General features: G+C 49.4%; 1 protein-coding gene across 1 annotated transcript in view; it reads left to right on the forward strand.

Annotated features, from left to right (window-relative positions):
• Positions 1–573: 573 nt before the first annotated feature.
• The window catches only part of LOC142259433 (NEDD8-conjugating enzyme UBE2F), a 314423-nt gene continuing 299665 nt past the window's right edge, over positions 574–15331 (forward strand). Inside the window, exon 1 of the mRNA XM_075331845.1 lies at positions 574–703. Within this exon, the coding sequence (XP_075187960.1) occupies positions 586–703 (118 nt within the window). The 5' untranslated portion in view covers positions 574–585. The remainder of the gene's footprint in view (positions 704–15331) is intronic.

Raw genomic sequence — 15331 nt, forward strand, 5'->3', positions numbered from 1 at the left:
CAGCAAAAAAAACCCAACGTGCGCACATGTTCACTCAGGGCGTTTTATTAGGTTTTTTTTTTTTTTCTGCAGCAAAACCTTCTTTTGCCAGGAAATAACTTGAGCTTTTGCCGCGGTTTTGCACTTCCTTATTGATTTGTATAAGTGAGAAGCTGCGGCAAAATGGCGGTGAAAAGAATTTGACATGCTCATTCTTTCAAAAACTGAGCAAAAACCAAAGTGAAAACAGTCAGGGAAAAAAACGCAGGTGTTTGTGTGTACACATGTGCATGAGATTTCTGGAATCTGATAGGTTTTGCTGGGATTGTGAAGTCAGAGTTTAATTAGCATGGAGTTGCAAAAAACCAGGGCAAAAACCAGGCTAAAAAAAATGCAGCAATAAGATCCTGTGTGAACATAGCCTGAGATTTGCAGCTTTCACTGTGTAGGTTAAAAATCACGATACTTTTACACCATTAGTTGTACAGGATTATTAGGCTGAATTATGAATATATTTAATAATTGTAAGCAGATTATGTGAAAGATTTTTTTTTCGAAGATGAAAGTAACGTGATTCTCTTACGTTGTAGGTGAAAATAAAGCGGGATGTTGACGCTGGCAAGCAAGCTAAAGCGGGACGATGGTATGAAAGGGAGCAGGGCATCCAGCACAGCCTCTGACTCCACGCGCAGGGTATCCGTCCGAGACAGATTACTGGTTAAAGGTATTGCCTTCTTTTTAATTAAAAAAAATAAATAAATAAATAAAAATATATTGCTATTTAAAAAAAAAATAAAAAAAAAATCCTTCCTCAGTTGTAAGGCTAGTTTCACACTTGCGTTTTTTTCCTTCAGTCGCAATCCGCCGTTTTGGAAAACAGCAGAATCCGTAACGGATTCCGCTGCTTCCCATAGACTTGTATGGACGACGGATTGCGACTGATGGACCTGCGTTGCTTCCGCTGGCCGATGCTGCGTTGCTTCCGCCGGGCGGAAGCTTGAACGGGTCAGAGCTTGAACGGGTTGTCCCAAGTTTTTAAAAATAGTTCAAATTGCAAAGTGCTGGTAAAAATAAGAATGATTTTAATTCCGTAGCGTACAAATGGTTGCCTAAGCTACCGACCACTCCGTGGTTTCAGAATGGTCGGTTACCTAGGTAACGAGTGCACTTGTAGGCTCTGTACTTTAGATGCTATTTATGTCCCTCTCGAGCAGATCCAGCGCGTCTGTAAACGTTCTACTGAACAAAAATATAAATGCATCACTTGTGTTTTTGCTCCCATTTTTCATAAGATTACCTCAAAGATCTAAGACTTTTTCTATGTCCACAAAAGGCCTTTGTCTTTCAAATATTGTTCACAATTTTGTCTAAGGGCTCATTCACATGACCGTTCCGTCTGTCCTGGTCAGTTCCTATTTTTTTGCAGACCTACTGACAGGACCATCTTTTCAGTGTCTTTTGTGTAGGATCGGATGGCAGACGGTAGCACTTCCATGTGTATCCGATCCTACAAAAAACACATCGGATGCCGTATGTCCGTTCCGTTATTATGGAACATGTCCTATTCTGTTCCGTAATAACGGACCGTGACTCAATACAAGTCAATGGGCCCGCAAAATCCCCGGAAGCCGCACAATAGAACATCCGTGGGACTTCTGTCGGGTGCCCCTGCAGTCTGTGTCTAGCCCTGCGACTGCTCGAGCTGCAGTGCGTCAGCATCTGCCCGCAGTGTCCGCATATGCCCGCACTGCAGTGCGAGCAGCCACGGGAAAGATGAGCGTTGCCATCAGGAGGGTAGGTGAGATCATTACCTGCTGTGACTATCTCCTGCACTCCTGACGTCAGCGCTGTCACTGCCTTCTATACCCACCGCTTTCTTTCATCACCTCTCGCGGGCGGCCCGAGACTGTGACTGGCGGTGACATCACGGGCCACTCGCGAGAGGTGATCTGAGAACGCGGCGAGCATAGAAGTCAGTGACCAGCGCTGATGTCAGGAGTGCAGCGGCTTCCATCTTTGCTGGTAATGTACCTCGCTAACCTTCTGAAGTCAGCGCTGGTCATGGGCTGCAGTGACCTGGGCTGACCTCATGATGTTAGCTCGGGTCACTGCATTGCTCTGCCAGCCAATCGGGAACATTCTGTTCTTCGTTGACTGAGACAGTAAGTATGGCTCATCATGGGACCTCCTTATTGGATTACACCAGACTCCGATTTGATTGTTCTTTCCAATAAATTGGTAAAAGAGGGAATGTCTTGGGGAGTGTTTTTATTTTTTTTTTTATTACTAACTGGGTTAGTATCTGATAGACGCTGGGACATCGCAACCCCAGGGCTTGATGTCAGGTGACATTACACAGCTGGTATCAACCCCATATATTACCCCGTTTGCCACCACACCAGGGCAATGGGATGAGTTAGGGCGAAGCGCCAGGATTGGCGCATCTAATGGATGCACCATCTCTGGGGTGGCTGCGGTCTGCTATTTTTAGGCTGGGGAGTGTCCAATAATGGTGGACCTCGCTAGTCTTAGAATACCAGACCACAGCTGTCCGCTTTACCTTGCCTGGTGATCCAGTTTGGAGGGACCCCATGTTTTTTGTTTTCAATTATTTATTTAATTTAAAATAAAAGCGTGGGGTTCCCTCTGTTTTGGATTACCAGCCAAGGTGAAGCTGCCAGCTGTGGTCTGCAGGCTGCAGCCATCTGCTTTACCCTAGCTGGCTACAAAAGATAGGGGGAACCACACGTCATTTTTTTAATTCTTTATATTTTGGCTAAATACAAGGCTAAGCACCCTTTAGTGCCACATGAAAGGCACTAAAGGGTGCAAAATGACAAAATGCAGGAGAGTGGGACATTATATATGTCTTTCTCATCTATTATCTATCTATCCCTCTAGGTATACCTCTATCTATTTATCTATCTATCAATCTGTTCATTTGTTTATCCATCCCTCTGTCTGTCTGTCACTATAGCTCTATCTATCTATCTATCTATCTATCTATATCTCTATATCTATCCATCTATCTCTATAGCTCTATATCTATCCATTTATTCATCTTTCTAGCTGCTTCCGTTTTTTTGCAGTCCGCCAAAAAAACGGATGACACACAAATGGCACACGGACAGTATACGAAACGGATGTCACATGGATGCATCCGTGAAAACGGGACTGTTTTTTTTTCCCTCACCCTATGACGGCACCACGAGAGAGGATCCGCCCATCCAGGACAGGAAACCTTCAGGTTAAAAAGGGGCGGTCCTCTCTCCGCTTCAGTTTGGATTCCTGTCCTGGACGGATACCTCAGGATGTGGCCCTGGAGGGCCGTGGATCTTCTGGACAATCTTAACCGGTCCCGACGGGCGGCTCTGGCGGCGGCACGGGTCCTGCCTCGCTCCATTTGGGTGCCTGGAAGCGCCATGGCGGACCCCCGGGGGTTGCATCCATGAGCGGGAGCACTGCATCAGGCGGCAGATGAGTACAGCAGCCGGCCGGTCCTTCCTGGGCGGCGGGGCTGCTTGCGGCCGCGTGTGCTGCACGCTGCCGCCATCTTGGAGGCGGGTTTTGTGTGCGGGCGTTGCGCATGCGCGGCGGCCGTACCTGACAGGCGCTGACGTCGGCGATGACGTCTGACCCAGGAAGTGGGTCCGGAGGCGCGGGAAAACAGCGCTCAGTTTGAAAAAAGGCGCTCGGAGCTGGGGGAAAGTGCTCCAGTCCTCCTGCAGAACGGAGGTGTTTTGTTGCTCTGCCAGCAGGGTTAGATTATGGACAAAGATGGGCACCGTGAGGAGGATCGGCACTCGGTGCGTGAGTCCTCCTCCTCTCCTGCTGGCAAGAAAGCAGTGAAACCACCGGAGCGTCGCAGAAGCGACTCTGGCTCAGATGCCAGTTTATCCAGCAAACGTGGCACCCGGGCCACTAAACAGACCCGAGATGCGGCTGACGGCAAAGGCTCCTCCAGAGGGAAGACTTTGATGAAAGCTCCTTCCCCAGAACCGGTACTGACCCTTCATCTCCTATGGGTGAGTGATCTTCGGGCAGGTGTACCTGTTGTTCATTGTTTTCCTGGTGTTGTGTCTCCCCTCCATCCCTATCATGCATAGGTTATAAAACCACGGAAGTGTGCTGCCAAATCGAATAACAGGGAATGCGCACTCTGTAACCGGGATCTGGCTCCGTCCTGGTCCAAACGGCTCTGCAAGGACTGTATCCAGCAGACCATTTCTGATGAGACTCCTGGGTTTGCTAATGATCTCCGTGCCATCATCCGGTCCGAAGTCCAGAGTTCTCTGCAGTCCCTGAAAGAGCCTTCTCGTAAACGGCATAGACAGGCCTCCCCGGGTTCGCCATCCAGTCGATCTGAGGGAGAGTGTGGGTCTTCTGGCTCTGAGTCTTCTTCCTCTGACAGTGAGGCTGACGTCCACCAGTGTTTCCCAGTAGAAGGCACGAGCAAATTGATTAAATCTGTCAGGGACACTATGGGCATTACTGAGGAGAAATTGCAGCCTTCAGTCCAAGATGTGATTTTTAAGGGTCTGGAGCATAGAAAGCGCAGGACCTTCCCGGTCGTAGACAAGATACAGGCATTGATCTCCAGGGAATGGAAGAAACCGGATGAGCGAGGTTCTCTTCCAGGCGGCTTCAAGCGCAAATATCCCTTTGAGGACGCAACCTATTCCCACTGGGATAGGGCACCCAAATTGGATGTGGCAGTGGCTAAAGCATCAAAGAAGTTTTCCATTCCCTTTTGAGGACATGGCATCCTTGAAGGACCCTATGGATCGGAAGGCGGATGTCTTCCTTAAAACCGCATGGGAGTCCTCAGCAGGTGCTCTCCGGCCGGCCATTGCAGCTACATGTACGGCACGGTCTCTGGCGCTGTGGTTGTCCGAATTAGAGGAGAAGCTGAGGGCTAAAGTTCCTCGGGACGAGATTCTGTCTTCTCTACCCAGACTGCAGGGAGCAGCGGCTTTCCTCTCAGATGCATCGGCAGATTCCACTCGGCTGGCTGCTAAGACCACGGCCCTTTCTAATGCGGCTCGTCGGGCCTTATGGTTGAAATGTTGCCCGGGGGATCTGCAGGTTAAGTCTAGGCTGTGTTCCATTCCCTGTCAGGGCGAGTTTCTTTTTGGATCTGTTCTGGATGATGTCCTTGAGAAGGCTGGGGACAGAAAAAATAACTTTCCAGCCCCGTCCTTCCCCTCCTTCAAGCAGTCCTTTCGTAGGAAGCAGTTCACCCCCAGGAATAGAAGTACCTGGTCGGACCGTAAGAAGGATGATAAGAGATTCTTGTTCAAGGGCCCTTCCCAATCCAAGAAGTCTTCCCAATGACTCCCTTCCCCAGGTGGGGGGGAGATTGACCTTCTTTATTCCGGCCTGGGAACGTTTTTCTTCGAGCTCGTGGATTCTCAATATCGTCCGCACAGGTCTGAAGTTTCCATTCCGCAGTGTTCCTCCCAGGCGCTTTCTCCTGACATCCCCGAGGACGTCCCCGAGCGAACAACATGCATTGGAGGGGGAAGTGACGTCCCTCTTGCGCCGGGCGGTCCTGACGGACGTCCCATTGGCGGAAAGGGGAGAGGGGTTTTACTCCCCTCTCTTTTTGGTCGGGAAACCAGATGGCTCCTTTCGGGTCATCATCAACCTCAAAGGCCTGAACAGCCACCTGCAGATCTTGTCCTTCAAGATGGAATCAATGAAGTCCACAATCAAGTCTCTCTACCCGAATTGTCATATGGCTGTCCTGGATCTGAAGGACGCGTATTATCATGTTCCCATCGCTCCTCCCTTCCAGAAATATCTCAGGGTGGCGGTGATGCTCGAGGGGTCTGTGTGTCATCTGCAGTTCAGGGCCTTACCATTCGGCCTGGCAATTGCGCCCCGTATCTTCACGAAGCTCGTCCTGAAAATCACTGCCCACCTGCGGGAAGACAGAATTCTCATTATCCCGTATCTCGACGACTTTCTCGTGGTAGGGGATTCAGCGAGCCATTGTACTGCCGTGTTTCAGACTGTCTGCTCAAAGCTGGAAAGTCTCGGCTGGATTTTGAACAGGGAGAAGTCCCGGTTGCTTCCGGCCACGGTGCAAGTCTTTTTGGGGCTTACTTTGGACCCTCTCCTCCAAGAATGTCGTCTACCGCCTTCCAAAGTGGAGAAGATTCGCTCTCTAGTGCAGCAGGCGGTGGCAGTTCCACACATGTCCCTGCGACGGGCTATGTCTCTTCTGGTCTCCCTGACCTCTACTCTCCCTGCAGTGTTGTGGGCTCAAGGCCATACCGGAGCCCTCCAGTGGGACATTTTGGGACATCAGTCATTTCTGGGGGACAGGTTGAACACTCGGATTACTCTGAGCTCCAGCTCCATCGCCTCCCTTCACTGGTGGCTGGTTCCTGCGCACCTCACACAGGGAGTCCCATGGTCTGTCCCGGTGTCCCGAACTGTGACCACGGATGCCAGTGTGTCAGGATGGGGGGCTCACCTGCTGGACCGTCCGATTCAGGGTCTCTGGTCGCCCAGGGAGGCGGCTTCCTCCTCCAATATCAGAGAGCTGCTGGCTGTGGAACGGGCCCTGACTGGACTTCTCCCTTCACTGACTGGTCACCATACCCGGGTGTTGTCCGATAATCAGGTGACGGTGGCTTATCTGAACCATCAGGGGGGCACGAGATCCAAGTCTCTTATGTTGATAGCCGACAGGATTCTGCTACTGGCAGAAACTCACCTTCTGTCCCTCACTGCTGTTCACATCAGGGGGAAAGACAACCTAGCGGCGGATTTTCTGAGTCGCACTCGCCTGCGCGAGGGGGAGTGGGAGCTCAACCCGTCTGTCTTCAACCTCGTCACGGCCAGGTGGGGAGTTCCGGCCATCAACCTTTTTTCCACCAAGCAGAACAGGAAGGTTCCTCAGTTCTGCTCTCTCAATCCCAAGGAACTTCCGTATGCTGTGGACGCCCTGTCAATCCCGTAGGACTTTCCCCTAGCCTATGCTTTTCCCCCACTGGTCCTTCTCCCCGCAGTCCTGAAAAAAATCAGGGACGACGGGGCCAGAGTCCTTCTGATTGCTCCCTTCTGGCCAAAGCGACCATGTTTTTTTTGGCTGGTTCGGATGTCTCTGACCGACCCGTGGGTCCTCCCGGAACTTCCGAATCTCCTGTCCCAGGGACCTGTGTGTCATCCTCCGACTGTCAAGTTGCACCTGACGGCATGGAATTTGAGAGGGCGTTACTGATCAGTAAGGGGTTTTCCCCCAATTTAGTTTCCACACTGTTAGGTTGTAGAAAGCCTGTGACGACCAAGATCTACTGTAGGACTTGGAAAAAGTTCTTATCTTTCTCGGGGGCTAGTGTAACTGGGGAGGTTCCCATCGGTCCCATCCTGGAGTTCCTACAGTGCGGGTTGGACAAGGGGTTGGCGGTTAGCACACTCAAGGTCCAGATCTCCGCGTTAGCGGCACTCTACAATTCTGATGTCGCAGGGAACCCTTGGGTGGCTCGGTTTATCAGGGCTTGTTCGCGCCAGCGTCCTAGACTGGTAGTCTCCCTCCCTCCTTGGGACCTTAACCTGGTTTTGGGGGCCCTAATGGATCCTCCGTTCGAGCCCCTTGACTCCATATCTGTTAAATGTCTTTCCCTTAAGACGGTCCTCCTGGTAGCCCTGACCTCGGCCCGTAGGATTAGTGACATTCAGGCCCTTTCTATTGACCCGCCTTACACTCAAATACTGGACGATAGGGTAGTTTTGCGCCCTGACCCTGCGTACCTCCCCAAGGTTGTTTCTCGGTTTCATACGTCCCAGGAGATTGTATTGCCATCATTTTGCACTAACCCGACGCGTGCGGAGGAAAAGCGTTGATATTGTCTGGATGTACGTCATTGTCTCATCCAGTATCTTCTGGTCACCAGTTCCTGGAGGAGGGACAAGTCTCTGTTTGTCTCTTTCCAGGGGCCTCAAAAGGGGGTTAAGTGTTCCAAATCCACGCTGGCCAGGTGGATTAGGGACGCCATTGAGTTAGCTTACACGGCTAGGGGTGCTGCTGTTCCGGTGGGTCTGAAGGCACATTCCACGCGGGCTGTAGCATCATCTTGGGCGAAACGGGCGGATGTTTCCATTGCTCAAATTTGTAAAGCTGCCACATGGTCATCACCCTCGACCTTTTATAAGCATTATAGGTTGGATCTTTCCTTCTCCGACCTCACCTTTTGGGAGGCGTGTTCTACAGGCTGTGGTCCCTCCCTAATTTTTCTTTCGCTGTAATTCTCTCTTGGTGCCGTCATATGGTGAGGGAAAAATACGTAATTACTTACCGGTAATGTGTTTTTTCCGAACCCATGACGGCACCCTTATATTCCCACCCTGCACTGAGGATTGTTGGTTGGTTCACCTTCCTTTCTTCCTTCTTCCACAATTTTTTCTGGTGGTGACCTTCTACTAACCTGTTGTTTTTTTTGGAGGTCCTCTCATGCTCTGTAATCAAACTGAAGCGGCGAGAGGACCGCCCCTATTTAACCTGAAGGTTTCCTGTCCTGGATGGGCGGATCCTCTCTCGTGGTGCCGTCATGGGTTCGGAAACAACACATTACCGGTAAGTAATTACGTATTTTTGCGGACCACAAAAATGTAACGGTCATGTGAATGTAGCCTAAGGCCTGTTTCACACATCAGTGAAAAACACATTTTTCTCTGACGTGTTAAAAATGCATATGTCGCTCCATGTGCTGTTATTCACGGCACATGTATGTTCTCCATGTGTTATCCATGATCAGTGATACCACATGTAGATCAAGCAATTATACTCACTTGTCCTCGCTCCTGCTCTACGTGGTGCTGATCTCTTCTGCGATGCTGTCTCCAGCCACCGCTGTCTGACCTCTGTAGCTACTTCTGGGTCGGCTGTGCAGTGCCTAACTGCATATGCATGAGAATAATTTTCCGGCCTAGAAGCAGGAGAGAGCAGCAGCTGAAGACAGCGTCGCTGGAGACGTGAGTTTAAAAAGCTTTTTATTTTCAATGTATGTATTTCATGGGTCACACCACTGTGTGGTCAGTGGGACATCAGTGATGTGAGAAAAAAAAAATGGACATGTCTCCGTGCGGAAATCACGAATACGCGTGTACGCTGCACGTAGACACGGTCAGTGAAAAATCACTGATGTGTGAGCAGACCCATTGTTTTTAATGGGTTTGCGTATGTCCGTAATTCTGGTATGTATAAAAACTGTCACATTCGTACCAGAATCACTGACGTGTGAAAGAGGCCTAAGGCTGGAGTCACATTTGCCATTGATCCTTGTGTGACTTATGCGAGGCTCGCAGTGCATCACCCGACACGGCAGCTGCTTTCTGAACAGGAGCGGGTCAGCTTCATGTATTTCTATGCAGCTCAGACGTTCCTGTCCAGAGAGTAGCAGGCCGTGGTGAGTGATGCAATGTGAGACTCATGTGAGTCAATCCAAAGTATGACTCCAGCCTAAATCTGTATTAGGCTAGTTTCACACATCTGGCTTTTCGCCGGTTTGGCGGATGCGGCGCACGCCAGTACGGTATGATGCAGTACAGTGGCAGCGCCGCAACCTCCGGGTCACATGCTCTGGTCACATGACAGCATGTGACCGACGCTTGTTGCGCTGCCATTGTACTGTATCATACTGTACTAGTGTGCGCCACATCCGCCAAACCGGCGAAAAGCCAGATGTGTGAAACTGGCCTTACTGAGCACTTCTCCTTTGCCAAGATAATTTATCCTCCTCACAGGTGCGGCACATCAGTGTGCTGATTAGACAGCATGATTATTGCACATGTGTGCCTTAGGCTGGCCACAATAAAAGGACACTTCGAAAGTGTGCCGTTTATCACACAGCACAATGTAACAAGTTGTATTGGAGCGTGACTGCAGGAATGTCCACCAGAGCTGTTACCAATGAATTGAATGTTCATTGCTCTACCATTAGCACACCTGTACAATCATCATGCTGTGTATTCCACATCTTGATGTGTCACACCTGTGAGGTGGATGAATCTCAGCAAAGGAGAAATGCTCACTAAGGCTGCTTTCACACATCCGGCTTGAGCTCTGCGGCTCAATCCGGCTGTGCAAGCTATGCAACGGATGCGGTGAACACACCGCATCCTTTGCATAAGTTTTTCCTTTGCGGCCAGTCCGGTTTTTGCCGCTTGCGGCATGCTACTGAGCATGCGCAGTGGCAAAAACCGCATGCGGCGGCCGGATGCGGTATTTGCCGCATCGCGCCGCATCCGGCCGTCATAGGCATGCATTGAAAAATGCGCCGCATCGGCCGAATGTGGCGCGATGCGGTTTTTTTTGCCGCACGAAAAAACGTGCAAGGCTACGTTCCATCCGGCTGCCGCATCGGCTAAATCTGCCGCATGCGGCAAAAACCGGACGGAACGCAAGCCCATGCGGCACAATGCGGCACTAATTAAAGTCTATGCAGGAAAAACGCAACCGGCAGCAAAAAAAACCGGTTGCGATTTTCCTGCAAAGTGCCCGATTCTGCCGCATTGCAGAAACCGGAGGTGTGAAAGCAGCCTTAGGCCCCTTTCACACATCAGTGATTCTGGTACGTTTGTGCTTTTTTTTTCTACGTACCAGAATCACTGACATACGCAGACCCATTATAATGAATGGGTCTGCTCACACATCAGTGATTTTTCACTGCACGTGTCTCCGTGCGGCGTACCCGCGTGTCCGTGATTGCCGCACGGAGACATGTCCATTTTTTTCTGGCATCACTGATGTCCCACGGACCACGCAGTGGTGTGATCCGTGAAACACGTGCCAGAAAAAAACGTGCATATAAAATAAAAATCATTTTTACTCACCCGGCTCCAGCGGCGCTCTGTGCTCTCTGTGCAGCCTGCTGCTTCTGAGCCGGCTCATTACTGTCGTGCATATTCATGAATGCACGACACAGCCGACCCGGAATCAGCTGCTGCGGGGGTCACCGCCGGCCGTATGCTGCACCGCGGGAGCGTTCAGCACCATGGAGAGCGGGAGCGGGCACAGGTGAGTTAATCTCTATGTGCAATCACGGGCCACGGAGAACGGAGGCCGGATTGCACTTAGACAACCCACGTGTGCCGTGAATCACGGCACACGGAGGGACATGGGCGTGTTTTATACGTCAGTGAAGAATGTCTGTGTTTTTCACTGACGTGTGAAACGGGCCCTACACAGATTAAGGCAAATTCAGTGTTCAGCTCATAAAAATAGGCGTAAAACCAAAAGTGTTGCATTTCTGTTTTTGTTCAGTGTATTTCCACTATTTATTTACAGAACAGTCAGAATCCTTGTAAGAAGCATTTTGAAACCTGTCAGCCAGTACAGCGTGTTCCCCTTTGGGACTTTTGTCTTTGACATTTTTGATATCCCTCCTTGTGTATGCTAGCAGCCGGAGAACGCTCTTTTCGGACCAGTAGTGCAGCCATACTGCTGCTCCGCACTGAAGCTACAACATGAGAGAACAGTCTTTAAATCTGATGGGTTATTGGCAACTACTCCACCTTTTCTTTAAATAGTAGTAAACCACTGTTTTTCTCCATACCCCTGCATACAATAAGGCTTTTCTCCAACTGCATTAGGTACTTTTACCATATGCATATCGGGAGGATATATCCAACATTTGAGGGTTCTCATTCCCCCTTCAGAGGCCTTAGATATAACTTTTTTGCCTTTGTTGGTCCAGCATAAAAAATGACTGTGTGGCTAAGGCTTTAGGCCCTGTGCGCACGCTGCGGATTTACCGCGGATTTGCCTCAGAATTGCTGCAGAAAATGTGTCTAACATTGCTGCAGTCATTCCCCAGCAAATCCTATGGGTTTGAAAAAAAAAATGCTGTGCGCACACTGCGTTTTTATTTATACTCGCGGAGTTTCCGCTGAGGAATTAATGAGCATGTCACTTCTTTTCCGCAGGTACCTGCGGGTTTTGCCATAGATAATGGTAAAAACTACAGGGACCAATTTGCTGAAAATCTGCGGCAAAAACGCGGGTGCAGGATTCTTTTAGAGGGTACGTTTTTTTCTTAAGAAAAAGGCATCTTCTAGTGCACACATCGCCTCAAGAGGTTTTCAGAAGATGGTCAAATATTCCTATCCCTCCAAAAGTGGCCTCAACAGACCCCTGTCTACATGGAGAAGAGGGTGACCGGCTTCATTTTTTTTTCTATGGCATACAGTGTTTCGCTGCTTCAGCAGTCCTATAAATAATGAATGGAGCAGTTTTACACCGGCTCGACCTCCGCTCCATGTAGCTATGGCTCAGCATATCCCCCTCTTCTTAGGATCACTACAGCTTCTGGCACTCAAGCCCCCAGCAATCAGAAAGGTATCTTACAGTATATCTTACAGGTAATTTCCTTTTTAATGTGATTTTTTTTTTTTTTTTTTATTTAAACCTTAAATAAGACACTTGCACTTTTATAGTTTATGGTCAATGCTGTATGAATCTCCTCGACAAATTATAGAGCGATCCTCTCTCATTCACCACCTCTGTGATTCCCAACTGGCAGGCAACCGTCCTTGTATCTGTAAACTATTACTGAGGAGAAGTATTTGATGAGAAATGATTAGATGGGCACTAGAAGAGCTACTGTCACAGTTGTCACGTTTGACACAGTCCTGTAGTTTCCGGCTGTAGAAGGTCGCAGTGTTTGGCTACACAAGCTGATCTCTGACTTTTCCTTATTCTCTGCTTCGGGTTTATCCCTTTCTCTTTAGGACCCTGCAGGTTTCCTCATTTTTCCAGTTGTTAGTCTTTAGCACTTACTCTTGTGTCTTTAAATACCCTCATTCCCCCTTACTCTGTGATGATGATAAGTCTAATACCCTTAACAAGTCTGCTTGTATTTATCCGGAGAAACTTTGTTGTTGCAGTTACTGTCCCTTAGTCATCTGTAAAAAAAAATTATTTGTTTTATTTTCCCAGGTGTGTATATTCCTGTGTCTTCTTTAGCACTTATTGGGGTTGACTAAGCGCTCGGCACATAGGTGGGGAACCAATCTAGGTTGGTGAGGGAAGCCAGGGGCTAGCAGTAGGTTTGGTTAGGGGTCATAATCTTCCCCATTCCCTAGACACAGGGTTTCCTGTCCCGTGTGACCGCTATCCACCAATATCTAACATATGGGGTCTTTCTTATTAAGGCTAGTTTCACACTTGGGTTGAACGGTATCCGTTGCATTGCGTTGTGTAACGGATGCAACGGATGTGTTGCATATAGTGGCACAACGGATTCAACGGATGCTGCAAAACAACGCAATTCGTTTTGATTTTTTTTTTTTTTTTCCCGGTTTTACCAGCGGAAGACTATTGTGAACAATCAGCTGATCGCTCCCAGTAGCCGGCCGCCGGGTGATCAGCTGATCGCTCCCAGTAGCCGGCCGCCGGGTGATCAGCTGATCGCTCCCGGCCGCCGGGTGATCAGCTGATCGCTCCCGGCCGCCGGGTGATCAGCTGATCGCTCCCGGCCGCCGGGTGATCAGCTGATCGCTCCCGGCCGCCGGGTGATCAGCTGATCGCTCCCTGCAGCCGGGTGATCAGCTGATCGCTCCCTGCAGCCGGGTGATCAGCTGATCGCTCCCTGCAGCCGGCCGCCGGGTGATCAGCTGATCGCTCCCTGCAGCCGGCCGCCGGGTGATCAGCTGATCGCTCCCTGCAGCCGACCGCCGGTGATCAGCTGAGCGCTGTCACTTGCCGGCCGCCGGGTGATCAGCTGATCGCTCCCTGCAGCCGACCGCCGGTGATCAGCTGAGCGCTGTCACTTGCCGGCGGCCGGTCGCTCAGCTGAATGTTCGGCCACTGCGAGCCAAAATAAAGTTTGATTTTAAAAAAAAAAGAGCATGCGCAGTGAAATCCAGAGGATTCCGCTGCTCAAAACAACGTTACATGCTGCGTTCCTCCCGCTGAGCGTAAGCAACGGAGCGTCGCTCAGCGGAAGCAACGCTGGTCCTTTTGGTACAATCCGTCAACCATACAAGTCTATGGGAAACAGCAGAATCCGTTAACGGATTCCGCTGTTTCCCAAAAGGGCGGATTGTAACGGAAGGAAAATAACGCAAGTGTGAAAGTACCCTTAAAAAGTAAGTGGTAAGTGCTGCCTCAAGCAGTTCTGCATTTGATGTGTAAGGCCATATGGCACCCCAAACAAAATATAATATTTAGTGTACGACTGCCCCATGGGATTTGCCGTGACGTTGGCGGGGTGGCTCAAAATATTGCAATGTTTTGCCAAAAATCTCTAATTTATCAACAAATACAGTATAGAAATTGTGCTGGCTCCTTCTCTTTGTGTCTTTCTTATTTACCTTCTTTTTGAAGTAACTACCGTATTTTTCGGATTATAAGACGCACCGGACCATAAGATACACCCTGGTTTTAGAGGAGGAAAATAGGAAAATAAAATTTTAAGTAAAAAATGTGATCATGACACACTGATATGGGGCGAAGATCTGCTACCTACACTGTTATGGGGGTAATGTCCCCAAATTCTCTGCTAAGGTACCCCATCCTGGTAATGATCCTCCTGCCTTGTATATGAACCCCATCTTGGTATGCCCTTATCCTGCTATATACCGGCATCCTGCTACAGTGCCTACAAGTAGTCTTCAACCCCCTGCAGATTTAGCAGGTTTGATAAGATGCAAATAAGTTAGAGCCTGCAAACTTCAAACAAGAGCAGGATTTATTAACAGATGCATAAATCTTACAAACCAACAAGTTATGTTGCTCAGTTAAATTTTTAATAAATTTTCAACATAAAAGTGTGGGTCAATTATTATTCAACCCCTAGGTTTAATATTTTGTGGCATAACCCTTGTTTGCAATTACAGCTAATAATTGTCTTTTATAAGACCTGATCAGGCCGGCACAGGTCTCTGGAGTTATCTTGGCCCACTCCTCCATGCAGATCTTCTCCAAGTTATCTAGGTTCTTTGGGTGTCTCATGTGGACTTTAATCTTGAGCTCCTTCCACAAGTTTTCAATTGGGTTAAGGTCAGGAGACTGACTAGGCCACTGCAACACCTTGATTTTTTCCCTCTAGAACCAGGCCTTGGTTTTCTTAGCTGTGTGCTTTGGGTCGTTGTCTTGTTGGAAGATGAAATGACGACCCATCTTAAGATCCTTGATGGAGGAGCGGAGGTTCTTGGCCAAAATCTCCAGGTAGGCCGTGCTATCCATCTTCCCATGGATACGGACCAGATGGCCAGGCCCCTTGGCTGAGAAACAGCCCCACAGCATGATGCTGCCACCACCATGCTTAACTGTAGGGATGGTATTCTTGGGGTCGTATGCAGTGCAATCCAGTCTCCAAACGTCACGTGTGTGGTTGGCACC

The sequence above is a fragment of the Anomaloglossus baeobatrachus genome (assembly GCF_048569485.1).
Source record: "Anomaloglossus baeobatrachus isolate aAnoBae1 chromosome 7 unlocalized genomic scaffold, aAnoBae1.hap1 SUPER_7_unloc_4, whole genome shotgun sequence".
Classification (NCBI taxonomy): Eukaryota; Metazoa; Chordata; class Amphibia; order Anura; family Aromobatidae; genus Anomaloglossus; species Anomaloglossus baeobatrachus.